We start from the raw sequence: 24,027 nt of genomic DNA, 5'->3' as shown, positions 1-24,027 counted from the left end.
TATCATTCATTCTGTAATTAAACATGACCCCATGTCCATTGTGAGGGACAGAAGATTAAAATAAATAAATAGCTTTTTTTCTGTAATATGTTTCTCTCAAACACAATACTTCTATCCCTTTATGCCCCTTTATGTCACAAATCTCAGATCATGTCAGACTGTTTCTTGAGCATGACAATGAGTTCACTCTCAAAGTCACGGAAAGAGCACCTTTAGGATGTGGTGGAAGGAGAGATTTCTATTTTGGATGTGCAGCTGACAGATCTGCAGGAATGTCATCATGACCAAAAATGAGGATTGTTTCCTGAACATTCTTGAATCAATGCTACATAGAAGGAGGCCGAAACAGGTACTAAGAAGGCATCCCTAATAAAATGGTTAGTGAGTGCACATACAGTATAATCAGTACTGTCATTATGGCTGAATTATAATAACTCAGTGATAAGAAAAGCGAAGCAAAGCACAACTTTTCTTTCTTAAAACAACGAGCTCTCACTGCTGGATTGCTTTTTTTGCACAGCAGCAGGATTGTGCCTCAGATTTTATGGTGATAGGCTAAATCGCTATTTCTTTTGTATGGAGACGGCATCAAAAGTCACATTCAGAATGTATTTATATATAAATATTTTGGGTTCCTCCTTTGAGTCCTTTAATGACTGCTTTTACAACTTACCCCGGTCATTGAGCTCATAGGTGAGTATAAGACTTCGAGCATGATCCAGCGACGCGTCCTCCCCTTGATCTCCCAGGAAATCACGCAGCTCAGCAGTGGAGAGCACGCTACCTTTACTTGAATAGTGTCTAAACACGGCATCTAGCTCAGGCCGTCGCAGCAGCTCCCTGCAGAACTCTTCAATTTCTGTGTGATCCAGGCGGCCATCGCCAGATTGGTCACACCGCTGAGATGCACAGAAAAGGTGTGTGTTAAAAAGAGCCAAGAAAGTGAACACACAGAGAAGAAAATAGACAATATCAAAGGCTGTTCAATTTTATTGTGGGAGTGCATCAAACTCCCTGTGGGAAAAGCACCTCTATAATAATTCAACGCAGCTGTGCGCACCTACGTTGAAAACATGCTTCTTTGCACTGTAAGCTGCACAGAGAAGAAGAATAACACTAACAATTCTGCCATAATAGTGAAGTGAGGGACATAGCAGGTAGTAATCCCTGCACAAAAGAGAAATAAATGGCTCGTGATTTGTTGTGGGGAAGATAAGAGGGAGGGGGTAAAGATGTGGAGTGAGGCTGGTGGTTGGCTTGCTGCTGGGGTTGGTAATTGAACACAGACTCTGGACTCCAGGGTGTCCGAGTAAAATGACACCTCCTTAACCAGATAGCAACAACTCTACAGCTCTGTAATTCCCTCACTTCTTTACACTCAGTGCTGCAGTTTAATGAGCATACAGGTACTAAAACATCACATGACTCTGACCTTGAATAAGCAGCGGGCATATTGCTCGCTCACGTCAATGTTGATCATCAGCAGCAGCCGTTTGACCTCATCGTAGCTCATCTTGCCGTCGTTGTTCTGATCTGCTCGCTTGAGGTACCCCCGAATCCAAGTGTAGGGAGTTAAGAAATCAAGCAAGACTATAGCATAGAGTCAAACTGTTAAGACGGTACTTTTATATGGGATGTTACTGGGTTTTATTTGTTATAAATCCACTTAATACCTGCTCTTTTCCCAAGGGAGGTTATTTTTGCTAAACCTCCTTTTTCTTATATTTGATCTCTTTTTTATTCTATCCTGCTGTTATTGAAAGGGTCTGTATTTTTCCTTTTCATACTCACCCTTTCTAGCAAGAATTAAAGGACAAAATGCATATTTGGTACATGAATTTGATTTGAAACTGAGTCAAGTAAAGCATCATCTTCCAAAACAGATACTGGAATTGTCTCTTAGTGTTTTTCCAGACTGATAATGCTATAGCCTTTTGACACGATAACTATCAGCAACTGACTCATCTTTATGCATTTAGTGCTTTTCACATTGTGTTGGACCATTAAAGCAAAAGCCATTTACAATTCAATGTCAATTTTTAACCTGTTGACAGTTTATGGTGTCCTTGCACAGCCACATTAAGTGAAAAGCACTTGCTGCACTTGACATGAGTTTTATTTCACAATGAAAACAAAATGAGAAACAAACAGAGCAACGGGGAAGATCTTATACTCTACCTGAACACTACACTGCTATTTTCCTCTGGCTATGAGAGATTATAATTAAGAGTGATAGCAGGCCTATATTTAGACAGGGCTTTTTTGTCGAGCAATTACCTCTCACCTTAGCTATGCTGTGTACGTAGGACGGTACATGTGACAGCAGAGTCAGTCACCATAGCAATGCTGCCTCAGCTACGCTATATTTATTCTAGCATATTGGAAATTGGGCAGGATATTGGTCCAGTTTTTCCTTCTGACTCATTCTGGCCACTCGCTCCTTTAACATGCGGAGACCTCGCACCCAGTGCTGAGCTTCCTCTGCAGTGGGGCACTTCAGGTCCAGGCTCTTCCTGGCTCCTTTGAAGACCACTGTGAAGCACTGGTTCTCTGGTAGGGTTCCAGACAGCCGCCTCAGTGCCTCCGACTGGTAGCCTTCACACACACACTCCACCTCCGTCACTGCAACTGGGACAGGAGCGATAATATCGATGAGTAAACTGCTTCAGCAGGAGACCATGGTTGCACAAGAAGCAGCTAAAGGTCAAGTGTGAGGCGTTTTTAGAGAATGCGAGTGACACATTAATGAGACTGCGAAACATATTATATCCACACATGTTCGTCAGCAGACTAATTTTAAAACAAAAAAAACAAAAAATGACATGAGAGTAATGACTTAGACCTTCAGTGTGAGGTTCCTGTACTGACAGCTTGAGAATCAGGCTTCATTTAAAGTATGAGACATGAAAAAAAGAAATCTAACTGTGCTGCTAGAGGCCATTCAGTATCAGATAAAATATAGTGCAAAATATATATGAAATCTTGTCTTGTGCCCCCCCTCCCTATAAAATTAAAACCTATTTATTCAAAGTTTTATTTATTTATTATTATTTTTCAAAAGGTTGTGTGGATGCCACCTGCAGCGGCTCTCCACCTGCCTGACTAAGAATTACCAAGAAAATTATTATATTCAGCAAAGTTCAAATGGGCTATTTCCTTAATCTAAAAGTAAAAAATAATTAAGGGATTTCTCAATTACCGTAAATACATTTTCCGTAGCACAGCAAATAGCACATTTGCCCTACATGTTCACAATCAGGAGGAAACACAAAACCCAACCACCAGGGGTCAAAAGTAGTGTCCTATTGCCAGCTCCAACCTGGGATAAATGGGAGGGGTGTGGGAAATAAAGGAGGAGCTGGATGTACGGTACATCACATCATCATAATATTAAGACAGCCCCAAAACATATCTGCACCCAAAGGACCACACCTAAAAAGAATATAAATAACCAGCAACGAGGTCTTTTTTATTTTAGCATGACGGTAGCAAACATGTTCTGCATTCTGCACAACATCACTCTGTTAAGCCGGTTGTGAATCCAGTCTGTCCACAGTTCAGACCAGTGAGTCATTAAAAGCTTTTGGCATTCCAAAGAAGAAGTAGAAGAAGAAGAAGAAGTAGAAGAAATAGTAGAAGTAGTAGAAGTAGAAGAAGAAGAAGAAGAAGAAACTCCCATATTCACAAGGGGTTGGCTTCAAAACTTAAAAATTCATAAGCATTGTAAGTTTTAACATTTTATATGCTCTTTGTACTTTAGTAAGGAAATATAGGATTTACGTTATTTGTTTTTATTTTTTCCAGCTCAAAAAGGGGAAAGGCGTTTTTTTTCCCAAAATATGCATATGCATTTTTACATTTTGAATCTCAACAATTCAACATCCTAAAGAGCATAAGTGCACTGCACTGCAAGTCTTCATTTTTGGCCCGGGAAAAAACCTCAGATTTACAACTATAAACAAGGGGAGGAAACAGGCTGACACTAACACACAGTGTCTCCTAGTTTATTCTAACACTAGAACTTTATTCAGCACAGGAGCTCTTCTGCTTCTGCACTGAGATGCCTGCTGGGCAATAAGTATTCTCTGACAATAACCTCATTCTCTTGCTAGAGGTCATAAAAGCCTCTGCAATCCACCTCTTCGAAATTACTCCGCATTCTTCCTTTGTGGTCATCTCGGAGCCATGGTAAAAGTAACATATACATGTGGGTGTGTGCCTATGTGTAGTGTGAAGTTTTAGGTGGTGTATATTACGCCAGGATCACACGCAACCCTGAACTTCAGACATTAGATCAAATCAGACCTGGGAGACTAGAAAGAGGGAAGAGAGCCAGACCTTTATCCCGTACAGAGATTTGGTCCTCAGCAGCCTGCCAGTGTCTTAAGTGGTCACTCTGTTCTCACGCTGCTTGATGTCATCATTCTATGGAGTGTTACACGCTGCAGCTCGGCCGCTCTGTGTCTATTTGCGGCATGGCTGGCACAATCAAAACGGCCTTCACACCCATTGACCCACAAACCTGCCCAACCACACACGCTGTGAGACAAGCGGCAAGGGTTAGGATTAAACTGCATTCTAACATAAGGGTGGAGATCACAAACAGCACAGAGGTGGGAGAGCCAAAGGTCAGGCAACAAGGGAGAAAACAAAGCTGATCTCATATTACGTGCTCAAAGCTTTCCACCTTGAAGTAAATTTTCATTTCAACAGAAAGAATTAGCTACAAAGACCTAAATGGAATGGGAGACTGAACAGATGCTGCTGTGAAGTCTCTTTTGCTCTTTTACTTTCATTAACTCTTCCAGGAATTGTGCTTCGGTAATTTAGGCCATCAGTCCAACCCTCTGATGCCATGACAGAAGAGTTGCGCTCTGAACAAGATTTGTGTCCTACATACTGCGCTGACATCCATGAATTGATTCCCTGAATAACTAGATAAAAGACATTACTATCTTTCCCCTGTGTGCTTTGGCACAACATCCTAATATAGCTACTACATGACTAGTTGTTTAAAACAGTGGGCTGAAAAGCAAGGCATTATAATAACATTACATAATATAATGGATGAGCTGTGAAATTAAGTATAAAGTCTACTAACTTCTTCCCCACTATTTTATTACTGAAAATGGTGCTTTGCAAAAGATGCTTTAGGTACTCAAGGAGGTCCGATCGCTAAAAGAATTGAAAATAAATATTAACAGCAAAAAAAAACCCCAAAACAATCTCATCTGCTTTTGCAGTTTAATTTTACCCTTAAGCAACTTGCAAACCTCCAACTATAACTTATCTTGTTTTTCACCTTGTGTACATAACCTTAAGGAGTTTGTGCAAAGAGTGATAACAGGCCCAAACTTGCATAAGTGGGAGTTGAGTCTATAGGATTCTATGTAATATCAGTTTTGTTTACCCGCTATAACAGAAAACACTCAATTCAATTAAACTTGGACATTGATCATTAGCTTGACGTTTGTTTTTCAAGGTGAAACATTCAAACATGGGGGAATCTCGACCTACCACTCTCAACCAGGGTAACCTACAGGCATGTTTCCTCTGTGTTGACTTTCTAGAGAGCAGCTACACTCTCCTTCCACATGTCAAACAATCACTGGAGTGATATTTAAAGGGCCTATCACAAGTTAGTCACACCCTGAAGCATACCATGCTTTTTCTGTTAAAAAAATACTTAAATTAGGCTACTGATACCATAATGTTCTATTGAGGACTTTCAAATAATCTTAATGCTTTCTGAAACTAAAGGAATAAATGCACATTTAAGAAATTTCTGCACTGGCTTTACTTTTCAGTCTCAGAAGCTAAATCCAGTTTTATGCGCTGGTAAATTATAAACTGATCCCATCAAAGAGCTCATGCCCATTTCTGTTGGAGGTCTAAGTGTCAGTAAGACTATTAAATGTATATTAGGAAGCTTGAATTGGTAAGTCATAACCACTACAGATCACATGATTACCCTCCTCAGTTACCAGAGAAACTAGAACCGTCTTTAAATGGGCAAAGTAGGGGAGAGGGCAGAAGACAGAGCCAAGATAAAGCAGCTCAACAACCCCAAACAATGTGCAGGCTGAATGAGCGCACTGAATCACATCTCAGTTTCTATTGGACTAATGGCGGGACGCTTACATTGCTTGCTTTAAATATAATTCAGTTTGCGCTGTTCTCACGTACACTCTTCCATTACTTAAGTTTCCTTTCTATTTATCGTATTAGTTCACTCATGCTCACAATCAAAGCTCCTTTTCCTCCTCAACTCCTATTCATAACTACCCCACTTCTCCTCTTCATTAGGTCATGATGTCTGCTCAAGCCAGCCCCCCACCCCGCCACACACTGAGCTCTCCTTACAGAGTACTCTGACCATAAAGCTGGATTTCAGACAAACTTACATGTCTGCTGGGCTTTGCCTTTGCGGGAGCTCTTGGACTCGCACCACACGGTGAGTCCGTCCTCCAGCAGCCGCATGCTTCGGTTCCTTTGCCAACTTGTAGACCGAACTTTCAGCATGCTGGAACCTGCCATCATCACGCGTATGTCCTCATTTTCATGAAGCCCTGGAGAATACACACATTCACAAAACAGAGCTGTTAATGCATGCATGACTCTGGTTGACACTGTGCAAATGCATCATCAGCAACTTAAGTTCAGCTTGTCTTCACATACATGCCTATTGTTTGATCAGTTTAATCAGGTTCATAAGTGCACATCTGTTTTCCCAAGTTCCTTAACTCTAATGCCAAACATATTATATTTGATACAGGAGTTTATGTCAGTGTTTTGAGACCTCTAAATCATCATCAACAAAACTTAAAATTAATTGCACATTACATTTTTGGGCAATAGATTGCACAAACGCCAGATGCAGTAAAACTGATACTGAAATTAAAAGTCACATATGCAAACTGATATCTCATTTCTTTCTTTTTTGTCAGAAGGTTCAATAAACACTCCAGTATGATTTTTTTTTCTGACAGTTATTTAGTGAGTCAAGCTTCACAGGGCATACTTTTATGAAATTTTAGACAAATGACAGTGCAATGCTTTAACTGAAGTGCTTAGCACAAAATGACAGTGCTTACAGATTCATCCATCCATTCTCTTCCATTCTTATCCTTTTGAGGGTCGCAGCGGGGCTGGAGCCTATCCCAGCTGTCTTAGGGCAAGAGGCAGGGTACCACCTAGACAGGTTGCTGGTCTGTCGCAGGGCTAACACATAAAGACAGACAACCATTCGCACTCACGTTCACAACTTTAGAGTTACCAATTAACCGAACTCCACTAACTGCATGTCTTTGGACTGTGGGAGGAAGCCAGAGTACCTGCAGAGAACCCACGCAAACAATATAATGTTTACTATGTTTATGCATCAAGACTGACAGAAGAAGTTTTCTATAAGGGCTTGAAGTGCTGCTGTTTAAAGTTTATGCACACAACCTTCTACACTGAATATCTAACGAGTTTGGTCAGTAGCTTGACAAGTGTTAAATGTTTGCTAAATGCAGCAGCTAGTGTGTTGTTATCATCATTTCCAATAAGGACACAATTAGCAGTTTGAATTAAGACAAAACTACCCTATGGAGAGTCACAAATTATGCATGTGAGTCTGTAGTGGATTTATGAAGTGAACTATGGGTTCTGAGTACGTACTGTTAGCATGCAACATGCATTAACTTCAGTGAAAAGCTCAAGACATCATTGCCCGTGTTTGATGTGAATCTCATCGGTTTTGATCAAAAGTCTGACCTAGATGAAGCAAAAGGGATCACCTCTAAAGTACACTTCATGACATTCAGCCAGAGGCATTACAAATGTGACAATAAGCCATAAAGGGTCTACAAAATTTTGTGTCATTCCATGTAAGGAGTGTAGAGACATATCCTGGGGTCAACAACCGTTACTATCAAAAGAACAATTATTGAATAACTTTTGCCCAACAAGTTCTGTGTGGAGCTGCAAAACATATTTGAACTTCATTTTAAAACTGACTGCATATGAAGCATAGATTCATCAGCATTACTAATAGGTGTAAAAAATTTAATCACATGTGGCTACTCTGCTTTGTGATATTTCTAATTACTTTTAACCTTTTAAACAGTACATTTGCACAATAACTGAAACTAGCCCTCTGACTGAACAATGGGCTGTGAGGTCAGCTCCTTGATCATTAATATGCAAATTATCAGTTTCAGTCATTGTGCCGTGTACTGTTTATAAGGTTGGGGAAACCTTCAGTCCGCTGAAACTGAAGAAGTCACCTGGATGAGTGATGAAACATTTCTCACACTGAAAATGCAACGACCAGGTGAACAGAATCAACCTTTTGGGAGTTACTTACCTGGATGATTGAACATGCTTTAAGACACTGTGATGGTGGAAACTGATCAAAAGTCGCTAATTTTGATATTGCATAAAAGAGTTTTAAAATAATACTAAAATAACATTTTAAAAAAATAAGGCAGTTCTCATCTTTTTACTTCAGCTACATACAGCAATCAGCCTTTGGCCCTGTAAACACAGCCTGTTCTTTTTAAATCGCCTGTTTTATTATTTGCTCATTTCTTCCTGCAGAGCAAATCAGTAAGCCTGTCACGGCTGGCGGAGGGAGCCGTGTGGTGTGGAGGAAAAGGAGGACCCAAGATGCAGCAAACTGATGATACGAGTGATGTTTTATTTACAAAGGTGGCGGTGACAAAAACAGGCAACGAGGTATGAGTACTTTACAAACGGAAACCTAAACTGGGAGAAACTAAATAGCAAACCTGAGACCGTACAAAGGGGGTGCGGGGCAGAGGGACGCAGAGACAGGACACCATGGAACGCAGATGAATGCAGAGATACGCAGAAATACACGACGAGGAGCACAGGCAGACACCAACTATAAATACACACACCAGGTAATGAGGAAATGGCACACAGGAGGGGACACAGCTGGAACTTAATGGGCATAACGAGACACAGACCTACAAAGTAAAACAGGAAATCTAGAACCCGAACCGGACACAAGGGGGGAGGACACAGAATAACTAGAACAGAGGGAAATAGTCACAAAACACAAAACGCTGGGTCAACGACCCAGGACCATGACAAAGCCAGCAGCGCTGGCAGTGAAAGCAAACAAATCTGTCCGCACACCATTTCCTCAAGAACTTTTTTTTCTTCCCCCATTTATAACTAGGGAGACTAAATGTTCATTACATCCATGCAATCCACTGAGCCTCATATTGGAGTAAATGAAAATTAAGAGGATAACACAGGATATGCTTTTTTAAAAAACCCAAACAAAGTCATTGGAGACTTAACTCAACCTAAACCACTGTTTACATTTTCAGAACTGTAGTATGTGCCATTTCTGCAGCTTTAGCATGCCTAGCTATCTTACCCATCAGTCACTTAGGCCTAGAGAGTGTTTGGCAACCTTTTGGAAACCTCTGGTTGTTTTGATAGAGGGTGCTCTATCAAAAACCTTGTTGTGATTGCTTTGGTTGCTAGCAGTTAATTGTGGTTACCTGTGGTTTGCATGAAAGATGCTGATTTGTCTGCAAATACTCTCTAAATGGTAGTGAAATTTGAAAAAGTGTGGTGGAAACCAGAAATGTAGAACGTTCACCTCCAGAGTAAAAGTTCCACGTCAGCGCTGAAGCCAACACATTGCAACAGGTGTAGCTTTGACTTTGAAGGTGAATGGTGTCCGTTTCCAATTTGCAACACAATTACAGTTTCACAACCACTTGGCAAGCAGTTTGTGTTTACAGACAAGCTGCCATCTTACACCCAAACTGCCGTAACCACAGCAAACTGCTAGTGAAAGCAATCAAAATGAGGTTTTTGGTATAGCATTGTAATCAAATTAACATTAGCAACTCCCACCAGCTGCTTGCCAACTGGTTGCACAATACATGCATTTTTCCCTATTAGATGGTCACAGACTGATCTGTAGGCCTCTGTGATTGGGGCCTGACTAAAATATCACTCCATCTTGAAATAATCTCAGAAATATTGTAAAATAAAATGTGGTTTTTTTATGTGTCGCAGTACTTAGATGTCATCACCTAATTTTTAAAAAAATGTGACTTTATAGTTGCTTTCGTGTTTATCTGCTTTATTCAGTCCTTTTCTGTTTATCCTTTGAGCTTTTTGAGAGCTTGAGAGTGTTTGCTGGTTTTAAAAATGCCTGCCTTTCATTCAGCCATCTTATTTACTTGAAAACTGACCTTGAACAAATACTTGGACAAATATGCTCAACGCATCTTTGCTTATATCCAAAACCTTGGGCTGTGTTATATATACAAACCTTGGAAAAAATGACCGGTGCATTTGGCGTGTGAGTCAAGCGTTCATGGATCATCTAAAAAAACCATGACTTTATCATTTAGTAGTATTTATCTGTTTTCTTTAGGGTGAATAAACCACTGTCAGTTTAAAAGAAAGCTGATCAATGAGATGTAATTCAGTCATGATAGTTTGTAGATTTACTTCTCTCCGGGGGCAGGAGCAGGCCAAAAGGCAGCAGGAATGAAAGCTGCTATAACAGCTGGAGTATGGACGGCTTGTGAAAATGTTTGTCCAGCTGTATTGCTCGTATTAGTGTTTCCTCGCTATTAACGTCACTGGAGATGCAAGATTCACAATTTCAGTGGTGCCTTAGATAGTAAGCATATATCACCACTTGGCTGTGGAACTGGTCAGGCCATATAATCAATGAAGAAAAAACGCATTGCAAATTTTAAAGGCCCTTTATTGTAGCATAACAGACTTTAAGACTTATCTGAGACTAAATTATTCATTAATGGCAGAAGCAACTGGGAATGAAAAGCTATCCAAACCAACCTGACCCTATGTGATGAAGTAGTCTGCCCCTCTCATTAAACCATGAATGAACTGTGATTAACTTTATGTTTTGAAAAGGTGAATTCAATTATTTCAAGAGCTACACGTAGACTGTTAGAATCTGTGTGTTTTGAGTTTTGTGAGTTTTTGATTCGCTTCTGGATTTATATGTGATTATTACTTATAATGATAACTTTTTATTTGCCTAGTGCTTTGGTGTTTAGTATTTTTCCACCCAGTGCTTATAATTCTAGTTTTTAGTCCCTTTTTTGGTTGAGTCAGTTCCCTTTTTTGTCCACTCTGTCTTAGTCTTGTTTCCTTGGTTGTTTCTCTGTCTGTTTGTGTCCAGTCTCCGTCTCTGTATTTGTTTACTTTTGTCTGTGTCTACTCTGCATTTCTGTTTCCTGTTTACTTCATCACCTGTTTTTTTATTTCACATCGTCCCTGTCTGTTTCTCCAGTCGTGTCCCCTTGTCTGTCTGGTTTCTCCGTGTCCAGTCGTTTTAGTGCCGTATCCCCTCAGGCTTGTCTCCATTTGTTTATTTTCTTCCCTGGATCAAGTTTGTGTGTCTGGAGCTTGTTTCCTGCCTCTCGTCCTATGTGTGTTGTGTTGAGTTTTGCTTGTTAGCCTGATTTAGTTCACCTGTGTTCCCCGGTGTGTTCAGTTTAAGTTCCTTGTATCCTTGTTTCCTGCATATTCAGCAATAAAGCTGCTGTCAGCTTCAGTTCTCCATCTGAGTCCCGCATATTGGGTCCACACCTCTGGATGCCACACAGCAACATATAACACAGGCCTAACTACAACCAGACCCAGTGAATCAAAAAATCATTTACATAGAACCTGTCTGACAAAGTAGAGTAGTCTAAGAAAGAAAATCTCAAAAAGCAACCTATCACACCATGATCTACAAGACTGGGCAAAAATAGTATCCATGGGACAGTTCCAAGGTGAAAACCACACAGGCTTGTCTCACATTTGACAGAAAACATCTTGATGGTCCCCAAGACTGGAAATAATATTCTGTGTACAGACAAGACAACATTTCGGGAAGGTATGAGTCCTGTTGGATCTGCTATAAAACTAACAGCATTTCATAAAACGAACATCATGGTAGTATAACGGGCTGAGGCTGCTTTGTTAAAACTGATGGACCCCTGGACTCTGCTCTCTACCAGAAAATCCTGAAAGATGAAATCCAGCCATCAGTTCATGACCTGAATCTGGTGGCCAAAGTTCCTCCACAGTGACGTGAAAGACTCAGTCAGTTATTGCAAATGCTCGATTGCAGTTGTTCCTGTCAAAGTAGCACAACCAGTTATTAGATTCCGGGAGCAGTTGCTTTTTCACTTAGGGCCAGGGCTGGACTGGAACAAAAAATTGGCCCGGGCATTTTGACTACAGACCGGCCCCCCAGGTATTACAGGAAAAGCCATAAAGCCTTTGAATGAAAACAGACGCTGTTGTGAAAGTGATGGACACTGTCTTGTTGGTATATGTATGATTTCTATACATTTTACGTCAGATAAAAACTTTGGTTGTAATCTTCAGATAATTATTTAATAAAAGCAAGACATTTTAAATGAGAATAAGAACATATTTCTTTGTGCCCCCTTTTCCCTGTTAATGCCCTACCTGGCCCCCTGGCAAAACTTTGCTAGATCCGCCCCTGCATAGTTACCAGCTCTCAGCGTAAAAAAGGATCCTGGTGTTATTTGTCTCTCAGAAACAGTTCATAACTTCCCTTTAACTCATTCATGTCACCTAAAAGGTAAACCTGTTTGTCCATCACCTGTTCAGCTTGATGATTCAGTAAGGACATCTCCTGGTTTCATCTTCATGTTTCCCTCTCACCACGTATCCAAACCGATATCATGACCAGCAGCTTAATTATTACGCTGTGCAAGGAGCATTACATCGGACTACCACCACTTTCACAGCATTCCGGAGGACATAATAAGAGCTCCAGGGTCTCCGTGGTTGGTTCTTCCCAGCGGCAAGACAAAGAGGAAACGTAAACAAAGGAGGCAAAAGCGTGGCTGCAGGGCGGGTCCACTAGCTCGGCTAAAGAAACAGCCATTTAAGCCACCTCTTCCGAGTATTTTCCTCTCCAACGTCAGGTCCATAACCAACAAAATCGACGAACTGAGATTACAAATTGCAGTCAATAAGTGTGTACGGGACAGCAGCATAATATTACTCACAGAGACTTGGCTGCAGCCATCAATTCCGGACTCGGCTATTGAGCTAGCAGGCCGCACGGTTCACCGTCACGACAGGAACGGCCACTCCGGTAAGATCAAAGGAGGGGGTTTATGCATCTACACCAATGACAGCTGGTGCAAAAACACAAAGACTGTAGACAGCCACTGTTCCCCGGATTTGGAATACTTGACTGTGAAGTGCAGACCCGTCTACATACCTCGCGAGTTTACTGTTGTCATGGTAACGGCCGTGTATGTACCACCCGATGCTAATGCTAACTCTGCCATGGAGGAGCTGCACAAGACAATAAGCAACCAGCAGAACTCCCATCCAAACGCAGTGCACATTATAGCTGGGGACTTCAACCATGCTGATTTAAGGTCAGTATTCCCCAGATTTGAACAGCATATTAAATGTGCAACGAGGGGGAAAAACACATTGGATAAAGCCTACAGCAACATCCAAAAAGGCTACAGAGCAACCCCTCTACCACATCTAGGTTTGTCAGACCACATGTCCATGCTGTTGATCCCTGCATACACTCCCATTAGGAGAAGAGCCCCCCCAGTCACAAAAACTGTGAAAACCTGGCCAGAAGGTGCATCACATCAGCTGCAGGACTGTTTTGAAAACACGGACTGGAGCGTGTTCGAACATCAGGACCTTGAAGAGCACACAACATCAGTGCTCTCATATATTAACTTCTGTGTCAACAGTGTCACTGTGGACAAACGTCTCCGGGTGTATTCCAACCAGAAACCCTGGATGACTAAAGAGGTCCAGGTCCTGCTGAAGCAACGTGACGCCGCTTTTAGATCCGGTGATGGTATGCAGTACAGTGCAGCCAGATCTCAGTTGAAAAGAGGCATCAGAGAGGCCAAGGCAGCGTACAAGAGAAGGATCGAAGACCACTTCACCACCAACAACTCACGACAGGTATGGCAGGGAGTTCAGCACTTAACCAACTACAAACCTGGCAATACCACGTTGACTGAGGGTAACGCGGAGCTTGCAGAGGAGCTGAACCACTTCTTCGCACGCTTTGAGGTGAAGGGACCAGAGGCAGCAGCAGCAAAAACATCAGACAGCAGCAGCCCAAGCCTCATAGTGCAGGAATATGAGGTGAGGCGCACACTGAGGGCAGTGAACCCCAGGAAGGCCACCGGACCAGATGGGGTAACCGCAAAGGTCCTAAAAGAGTGTGCAGACCAGCTGGCTGGGGTCTTCACTAAGATCTTCCACACTTCACTGTCCCAGTCCTGCATCCCGCCGTGCCTAAAGTCAGCCACAATTGTCCCACTGCCAAAGCGTACTAACATTAGCAGCCTCAACGACTACCGACCAGTTGCTCTAACACCTGTTATAATGAAGTGCTTTGAGAAACTGGTCCGACGTCACATCATGTCCTGCCTGCCACCCACACTCGACCTGCTCCAGTTTGCATACAGAGCTAACAGATCAACTGAAGATGCCATTGCTACAACGCTCCACACCACCATCTCTCACCTGGAAGTGCAGGGCCGTTACGCCAGGCTGCTCTTTGTTGACTTTAGCTCTGCTTTCAATACGATACTCCCGGACAGACTAATAGATAAACTGCTGGAAATTGGACTTCCTTCCACCACCTGCCGCTGGATCAGAGACTTCCTCTCAGACCGTGTACAGAGAGTTAGAGTGGGGCCTCATCTTTCCTCAGCCCTCAGCCTCAACACCGGCTCTCCACAAGGCTGTGTACTGAGTCCCCTACTGTACACTCTGTACACACATGACTGTGTTAGTTCCCACCCAGACAACACAGTCATCAAGTTTGCAGATGATACCACTGTGGTGGGGCTCATCTCAGGGGGAGATGAGACTGCATACAGAGCTGAAGTTCAGAGGCTGTCAGATTGGTGTGCAGACAACAACCTGGACCTCAATACCACCAAAACAAAAGAACTGGTAGTTGACTTCAGAAGGAGGAAGTCCGAGCTGCAGCCTGTCAGCATCAACGGGGAGTGCGTGGAAAGGGTCTCCAGTTTCAAGTTTCTGGGTGTGCACATAGACACAGACCTCCAATGGAGCTCTAACACCTCTGCGGTCTTAAAGAAGGCCCAACAGCGTCTCCACTTTCTGAGAATCCTCAGAAAAATGGACCTGAAGAAGGAGCTGCTGACCGTCTTCTACCGCTGCTCCATTGAAAGTGTGCTGACATATTGCATCGGTGTGTGGTTCTCCAGCTGCACCACAGCACACAGAAAGGCACTCCAGAGGGTCATCAACATGGCCCAAAAAATCATTGGACATCCTCTTCCCTCCCTGAAGGACCTGTACAGCACTCGCTGTCTCAAGAGGGCACGCAGCATCCTACGGGACTGCACACACCCAGGACACCGGGTGTTTAAGCTGCTGCCGTCTGGCAGGAGGTTCAGGCTGCTGAGGTCCCGAACAAATAGACTCAAGGACAGCTTTTACAACAGGGCAATAGCCCTGATCAATGTAAATAGCTGACCTGACTGGATACCTCCCTGGACTTTTTAGGGGGAGGTAACAATGTTTAAAACGATAACAATAATATTTATATTTATAACAAGGTGCAATAATAATTAATGTGCAATAATAACAGTGTGCAATACACATACACTTATTCTTCTGTTTTATACTAAGTTAATATACTGTGTTGTGTTGTTTGTTACGTTGTGATGTGTCATATCGTGTCGTGTTGTGTTATATGTAGTGCCGACGTAGGACAGTTTTTCCAATTTCATTGTACTACTGTACTATGTATGACTGTGCAATGACAATAAAGAGTTATCTTATCTTATCTTATCTTAACAGCTGTGGTTCCAGCAAACATCAGCTGATACTTGAAATTAATATTAAACAAATTCTAACAACAGCTGATCAAGCTTAAACGTGCAGCTGTTGTTTAGCGCGACATCCGCTGGTTTCCTCTTTCTGGCGCAAAGTGGGCGATAAACAAACAAGAGAGAAAAGCTGATCAGCTGATCATTGATCAGTTTCATGATCGTGTTCATTGAAGTAGAAACAGGAGAGGGAGGGGAAAGAATGAGCAAAGAATGAGCAAAGAAGAGGCAGCTGACAGCGTAAAGACAGAATAACTCCAGCAAATGCCCCGTATGCCCGATGGCCAGTCCAGCTATGCTTAGGGCCAAGTAGGTTTGGATAGATTTATTTTAATTAATTAATTATTAAATCATCATTTAAAAGCAACATTTTGTATTTACTCAGGTTATCTTTGTCTAATTTTACATTTTGCTTGATGATCAGGACGAGGTCAAATACTTTTCCACTGTGTATTTCAACAGGTTTTTTTTTTTAATGTATTTATAGTAGTAAGGAGTGTTTCCTTTAAATTATGCATGTTTGTGACTTTGCTGCTTTCTCATTTAGTTAATCATTTCAGTAAATGTGAGGTTAAAAGGTTAAGTTGTTACATTTCTCATTGGGAGGGTTTGAAAATGTTTTGACTTTCACTTTAACAGTTCTTAATCAAGTAAATGTATCTGAATATGTAAATGCTTCAAACAACTGGTTTAACTGGTTTAAAAAGTTATGTTAAGAACTTGGTTGCTGCAAATAGCCTATTGAATAGGCATAGGTTAGTTGCATTACTAGGCAATAGTAATGCAACTAACACAGGTGTTAAACAGCATTCAGCCATGGCATGTTTAGTCTTTTGCAAGAACAAATGGGCTCTCTTATGGAACCTTCCCTTTTAGTACTGCTGAAGGAAACAGCCAAAACCAGCTCTCACTCACTGCTCAAATTATTCTTCAGGCTTTAGTCTTTTCTGTTCATGTCTAAAGAAAGGGCTTGATTTGTTTCTTTAGCTCTTAAATCACAGTCCTCATCGTGTCAGTGCCAAGTTCTGGAGTAAGTAATGGACCCCCAAAGTTATAGCAAACAGAAACTTCCCTCCACTCCCTCCCTATCCCTGAAAGCGCACTGGGTGAAACCATGGATTTCTCCCCATCAGGGTTGAAAACAAAGAACTCCCCCTGCCAGGCCGTCCATAACAAGCCTGTTTTTCCAAGCTGTTACCACATGCAAGGCATTCCCACAAGCACAGCACAAGGACCTGATTAACTGCAGGTCAGTGACCACGCTAAGCTACCCAAACAGCCTTAACTAGCTCTCTCTCAACCTCCTGCTTCACTTTTTATTATTCCCTCTCCCGCTACAGCCACATTCTTGTTTTACTGCCTGTATAATTTTATTATCTGCCCACAATGCAAAGTGCGAGTAGCTACAAGTCCCCAAGTGTGGCCATATCCACAGATTTAAGAAATTTGGTACAGTTTGGTGTACTTCTGAAAAGCCTCTTCATAACATTTCGGTTTAGCATGTTGGTGTACTATTTTAAAAGAGGCTGAAAAGTCTGTAGCATAGAAGTGTTTTTGCCCCAGTTCTAATGTTATTGTACGAAACATGCTCACAAATGTCAGTGTTTACTGATATTTACCATGTTTACTGTCTTAGTTTGCCATTTTGATTTGCTACCTTTTGCTAATGAGCTATTACCAACAGATATTTAGTCATTAATTAAAGCTGTGATTTTAATGATGATGTTGTAAGAAAAAGTATGCTAATTTGCTTGATAAGCCTAATGTAATAGCACACTCGGAGTAAAAAAAAAACCCGCTGAGGCAACACTGACAATTTAAAAGGTTTTAAAAAAGTACAACTGTTAAACCTTATCTTTAAATCAAGATAGAGTCCAGATATCCATCAAAAAGAGGCGCTTACTGAGAGTGGGTTTTGTCAGCAGGTACATGTAAACAAGTCAGCTAGCTGACATCTACAGAAGCTAAAGCTTAGCTTATTCTGGCTGAAGTAGTTCCAAATCACCAAACTTTAAAGCACTGCTAGAGTTTGTGCATAAAGATGAAAACTAAACACCGGTTATATTTTGGTAGTTAGTAAAGTTTGGCTAATTAACACATACAAATGAGCCGACTTTTAACAAGGTACACCTTGTTAATACCAGGCCGGGCCTGTGACGGCCTATATGCTAGTTATAACATCAATTCAACAAGTTTCTGGAAACATTACTCAGAGATTTGTCTATTTTGACGTGATAATGTCATGCATTGGTCTTGCTCTCTGGAAATTTTTTACTCTTCTCTGGAAAAACTAGGAATTACTGTGCAGAAAATCACAGTAGATCATCAGTTTCTAAAATACTCAGAGATCATCTTGTCTGGAACCAACAACTGTGCCACATTCAAAATCTCTCCAATCACCTTTCTTTCCCATTCTGATGCTCAGTTTGACCTTTGGGGGGGTTATCTTAACCGTGTATACAAGACTATAATGCAATCACTGCCACATGATTGGCTCAACAAATATTTGTACCACTTCAAATCAGGCATTCTTAGGATAATACTCGCACAGTGGCACTCTCTTAGAAATAAAGGGTTTTCAATAAAAGTACTCAAGGATCATTCAGTGAGGAGCAACATCTGCAATTTCTCCAGTTGGCAAAGGCAACTGTGATAATGCGGCAGGAAGAAGACATAAAACTGCAGCCAAGAGAATGTCTGGGATGACACGATCCAAAATACAAGGTTAGTTAAGAAGATGTTGTGTAGTTTTGAAAAAGTATAAACCCAAAATTATGGCTAGACAGGTATTTATAATTTGCTGAAATAATAATGTCTGGGACAGTTAACCCAGACGCTGTACTGTACACTGAGTTTTTAAAAGCCTACTTAAGAGGGATGCTACTAATGAGCATTGCTTTAAAAAGTGTTGCCTCCTGTAAATGAGTTCCTCAGTCAAAGCAGTAAAAGCTAGGACTGAAAAACACAGTTCATCTCCTATGGAGGTAACAGAGGTGTGCATCACATATTTAATGTCAATTAACCAAATGTTCATGCAGGAAAGAGAAAGGGACACCACAGCCAATAAGATTCCTTCTCAGGGGAACGTGAAAGTAAATGAAATTTCATGACAATACAATGAATAGTTAGAAGAGATCTTTTCGTCTCAACCCAACAGACTGACATTATCTATCTCTACAACTGTGCCACTTGCAAGTGGATAAAGCAAATAACGGAAAACAATTAACATTTTAATTAACTCAGCAATGGAGATTCCTCCGAGGGTGCTTTGACACTGTGAACAGCAGTGTAGCTTTAACGTTGAAAGGAGGATTAAAATCCAAATAACTATATCAGCTGGTCAGTGCACTGTGCTTGCATGAGTCCTCTTCACTCAGGCCCACATACCAGCTCCTCCCGGGACACGGTTCACGTTTCTGTCAGCATAGCAGCAGTCACAAGAGTCAGCTAGCATGGATTCTCGCATAAAGATAGACAAGTATAGGGGCTGTAGATTTAATACGGGCCAATTAAAGTTTCTCAGCTCTGTCGCACAGCTGTCCCCTCTAGGAGGCAAACAGTGGCATCCAGTCTGCATCTCCAAAATCAAAAGTGTTTAGGCAAAATGATGAGATTCCAGCTCAAAAGAAGAAAAATGATCAGTTGGAAACCGTATTTTTCTTCTTTGGAATCGGGACTCTCTGTGGAATTTCCTGATGTGAACCCCCCCAACCCCCCAAAAAAGGACTGAGTAGAAAAAAGTGAGTGTTATTTGGAAATGCAGAATCGTTGCCAATGGTTTCTGGACAGCAGGGAGTTGAACATGAAAGCAGAGCAGCCTCTTTGCATTCAGTCGAAAACAAACAGCTTTTAGTCAAACGTTCTCTTTGTCTCTTATAATGAATGAAACATCATTTATTTGCTCATTAATAAGCAAGTTATGACCACACAGTAAGCAGGACTCACTGTGTGCGACTAGACTCGCTCTGAACAATATCTGGATTCCAGTAAAATATTAAAAAAATGTTGAGAAATAAATGAGCTTTTGTAAAAAACTGTCATTTTATTTGCCAATATGTGGTTAAATATGCCGTCAAAGCACAATTTAAGGTTGCAATGCGTATTAACAAGGCTATGATCGTGATTTTTAAGCCACATTAAAGTCAAACCTCTACTGTTGATTTACTGTTTTCCAACCTGAGGTTGGCAGACTTAACCATAGGCAGGAGAAAACCAGACTTTGAGAGCAGTATGGTTTGGTAGAAGGGAAAGGGGATTCCTATTTTCTTTTGGACAGTGCACAACTTGAAAAAAAATTGAAATTTGAATGGAGTTGAATAGAGCTGACTTTAGCTTGAACACGTCAGTATATATTTTACCTTTTGTCTAATAAACTGGCAATACTTTTCTTTGCTACAATGTGAGCCTGCACACACAAAAACAGCGGAGCTGTGATTATTTAGAAAAAAAAAGGTTATTCACAATCAAATTCAAATTCAAATTTTATTAGTCACATACACAGTCGGAATAAGTGTCTGTTGTTACACAACTGATGCTATTTATTGTATGTTGGGGCTCAGTTAGATCCCACTGAGGTTAAATCCTTCTAAACACCTGACCATTCAAACCGAATAACAGATGATAACCTTGTTGATTGTGACCTGTTTGGCCGGGAATGTTGTTGACCACAATCGCAGACATAAAGCATATGTAAAGCTCTCAGATTTACAGCTGAGTTTACTCAGATACCAAACAGATACCACGTATTCCCTGCAGCGGCCTCCGAAAACATCACCTCAGCTCACGATCGTGTTTACATTCATCTTGTAGATGCAACGTGTGAAATTGTCCCATCTCTTCGGTCTAAACCGACTGAAACTCATCATGGATGTTGTTTTGTAAATCCTTGGCTTATGCAGGCTGTTGGCTCACACAAGAAACTAATTGCTGTGTACCACCGTTAACAGCGCTGCCAACAGCCGCAGACTCTCTCCCTGAAATCAAATCCCCCAAAACCCCTGTGGGGACGTCTGTGGCAATGAATATTATTTATCCATGTTTGCGCTAGTCTGATTCAAACATGGATTATCTCAAAACTAACAAATCTCTGCCTCTCAGGCCACATTCGTCACTTTGGCTCACTGTGAGTGAGAAATGTTTGAACGAGGAAGGCGGATCAGTCCTGTGACACCACATGACACAAAACCTTTGAACTTAGGTCAGTCCCACCTGCAGATTGCGAAACTATTCGGTGTTTTCGCTTTGATGTGAAAGCGGCTAAAACATGGTGGGTGGACAGTCACCTGACAAATTTATGACAACAAGTGGTGGTGGTGAGTCTACTTGGGTGACCTCACTTGCTTTATTATTAAGTATTAGTGGGACACTCAAATATAGCAATGCCAGTGTTGCGTTTTCAGGCGCAGATACAGTTTCAGACTTCAGTAATGCTTAAACAAGTCTGTGCATAGTGTCAGAGTTTAAACATGGTGCCACTGCAGAAGTATGGATCCATGTTTACACACTGTTGCAAAAACATTAAAATTCTGCATTTCTGTTTTCACTAAACATGCAAGAAGAGCTGAATTTATAAGAGATTGTTTCTGCATACTGTTTTTACTCTTTGCTTTCAATCACAATTTTGGCCTATAGCGACTTTAGGATAAATAAAGTTGTTATTTGCAGCCACCCCCTTACCACTAGGGGCTGCCACAGCAGATAACTCCACATGTTTGATTTGACAGAGTTCTTAAACGGATGCCAACCCCAAAAAACTTGTATCTCTGGCAAGAATCAAACCAGCAACCACTACACCACTGCAGATAAAACAATTATTATGCCCCATTCTGGGTTGTTATAATTATCTTCCTGGAGTTTAACGTCATGATCCGGAGTCTGTTTATCAGTAATCCCCCAAGTTTCACATTTTCCTCTCCTGGTGCGTTTCCTGTATCTTGTCTAGTCCCCATCTCTGCATTAGAGAGCCTCTGTTTAGTTATTCCTCGTTTTATTTAGTTAGTTTCTCGTGTGTTTTATTTAATTTTGCATCTTTTGTCTCATTTTCTTCAGTTAGGTTCAGCTGTGTTAACGGGTGTTTTCCATACCCCTGATTACCCCACGTGCATATTTAATCCCTTATGGTTTTCTTAGCTCATTGTTGTGCTGTACTGTGTCAGCTTGTTAGTGCCTCCCTCATATGTTCCTGTTTCGATTACTTTGTGCTGTTCTTTGTCAGCTAACTGGACTTCCTGTTTCAGTTGACCAATAAAACACTTCATACTCTATTTTGTTTATAAGATATTAAGAAAAAGAGTTGGATTTACTTCCTCAGTAATTGTGTTAAAATTATGATTTAAAACTGACCAAAAATAATTATGATACTGCAGACCAGAAATACTCAGACCAGCCCATTTTACACCACCAACCATGCCATGTTCAAAGTCACTTCAATTACCTTTCTTCCTCATTCCAGTGCTCCGTTTGACCGTCAGCAGGTTGTTCTAATCATGTCTACATGCCTAAATGCACAGTGTTCCTGCCAGGTGATTGGCTGATTACCTATTTGTCTTAATAGGCAGTTGAACAGATGTGCCTAATTAGGTAGTCATGAGTGCATTCCTCATGCTTATGCTGTTACAATGTTGGATGCTCATGTGAAACACTGCCAAAGTTTCAGGCTTCATGCTGCTCTGAATGCTCAGTTTCAGACTGGTTTCTACTCTTGGCTATGTGCCACTGTACATCAATGAGAGTGGAAATCCCTGATATAGTACAGCTTATTACTGGATCATATTGTGCCAGTGCAACACCTCAAGATAAATATTTACAAGTGAGTCATGCAAAACTACTCTACTAAAGTCCAGGAATTAAAAATATGGGGTTGGGTAAAAAAACACAATACGTCCCCTTTATACATATAAAACTGAAAAGAAAAAAAAAAGAAATAAAATAAAAAGCAAAGATTTCATCCAACATTTCTGTCTGTGAGCTAATTTTGTATGCCTGCATATATACGTCGTTAACACTGGTTCAGCCTTCCAGAAATCCAGCGTCTTCTCAGAGATTCTGACAGGTGCGCTATGGCTGCTCAGCAAGTGTCTATTTTGGGGCGAGTTTGGGAAGGGGCAGTGACATATCGGGACTGAACTGTGAGGGGAGTAGGCTGAGATGGGAATGGCGAGGAGCCTGAATCAGAGCAGTAGTCCAGTGAGCAACTCTGCTCTTCATAAACACATGACTGTTGTAACTACACCCACAAATACTCAGAACTTCGCTTCTGTTTGATGCCATTATCTGTAAGCTCGGTCATTACTCACTTTCTAAGAACATCATCATTTTAAAAAAGCAAACCTGTTATGCCTGTTTTGTTAATGTATTTTTTGTAAACTGGGGGAAGTAAATGAATGACACGAATTAACGAGACTACAAATTAAACCAAACAATCTGTAACTAAGAAGTGAGCAATTATCAATGAAAGTAGGTGAAATGAATCATCTTTTCAGAAAGATGCAAAGATTTCTCGAATTACACCGCCTTCTAAGAGAAACTATGTTATGAATTATGAAGGCATAAATAGCTACCGATTATAATTGCTGTCTTAGAAAAAGGCAACATAACAAACAAGGTGACTAAAAATCACTGAAGCCTCAGTTAAGTTTGTACCAACAATGAGCGGAAAAACAAAACCAAAACACTTCAGCCTGGAGCTGACGGTGAACTCCTAGGAGCAGGTCAGATTTGGAGGTGTCCTTACCGAGCCTCCTGATGAGGTCCGTCGTCTTCTCATTCACTTTCCTCCTGTGCTCCCTGGGACTGGTCTTGCCGGTGCCTACGCTTAACATGATCGCTACATAAACTCCAGCGAAATAAACTTAAGCTTGTAACTTTAGGGGTTTGAGGAAGCTGAGGGCGCAGGTGTCCTTAAACTGCCCCAGACAGACCCCCAGCCCGCAGAAAGAGAGCGAGCGAGAGAGAGAGAGAACCGACCGCAGGAGTCCCCTCCCCAGATTTGCTACTCATGTTTGTGCGCAGGACTCCAAACGAGTCGCACGCTTCTGGAGCCAACACCTTACTCCTCCTCCTCCTCTTCCTGCCCCAACGAAAACGTAAAGGGACCTTGGTGGTGGATCAGGTATGGTCAAGTCCCCCTCCATACATT

The 24,027-nt window shown here is 41.4% G+C and overlaps 1 protein-coding gene across 2 annotated transcripts in view; it reads right to left on the bottom strand.

Annotated features, from left to right (window-relative positions):
- Positions 1–24,027, bottom strand: part of plcd3a (phospholipase C, delta 3a) — a 37,751-nt gene that overhangs the window by 8,553 nt on the left and 5,171 nt on the right. Inside the window, exons 1-5 of one of the 2 annotated variants that reach the window (XM_086289879.1) lie at positions 23,623–23,896; positions 6,405–6,569; positions 2,400–2,628; positions 1,433–1,562; positions 674–899 (exon numbers count right to left, since the gene is read on the bottom strand). In XM_086289879.1, the coding sequence (XP_086146005.1) occupies positions 674–899; positions 1,433–1,562; positions 2,400–2,628; positions 6,405–6,569; positions 23,623–23,710 (838 nt within the window). In that variant the 5' untranslated portion in view covers positions 23,711–23,896. Of the gene's footprint in view, positions 1–673; positions 900–1,432; positions 1,563–2,399; positions 2,629–6,404; positions 6,570–23,622; positions 23,897–24,027 lie in introns of those variants that run through there. The other variant, XM_086289880.1, reaches the window with a different exon arrangement.

This window comes from Aulonocara sp. 'chitande type north' Nkhata Bay, linkage group LG4 (assembly GCF_057382095.1).
Source record: "Aulonocara sp. 'chitande type north' Nkhata Bay isolate Kocher_YH1m ecotype deep benthic linkage group LG4, A_spYH_male_GT1.1, whole genome shotgun sequence".
Taxonomy (NCBI): domain Eukaryota; kingdom Metazoa; phylum Chordata; class Actinopteri; order Cichliformes; family Cichlidae; genus Aulonocara; species Aulonocara sp. 'chitande type north' Nkhata Bay.
This window is presented reverse-complemented; position numbering and strand designations above follow the sequence as displayed.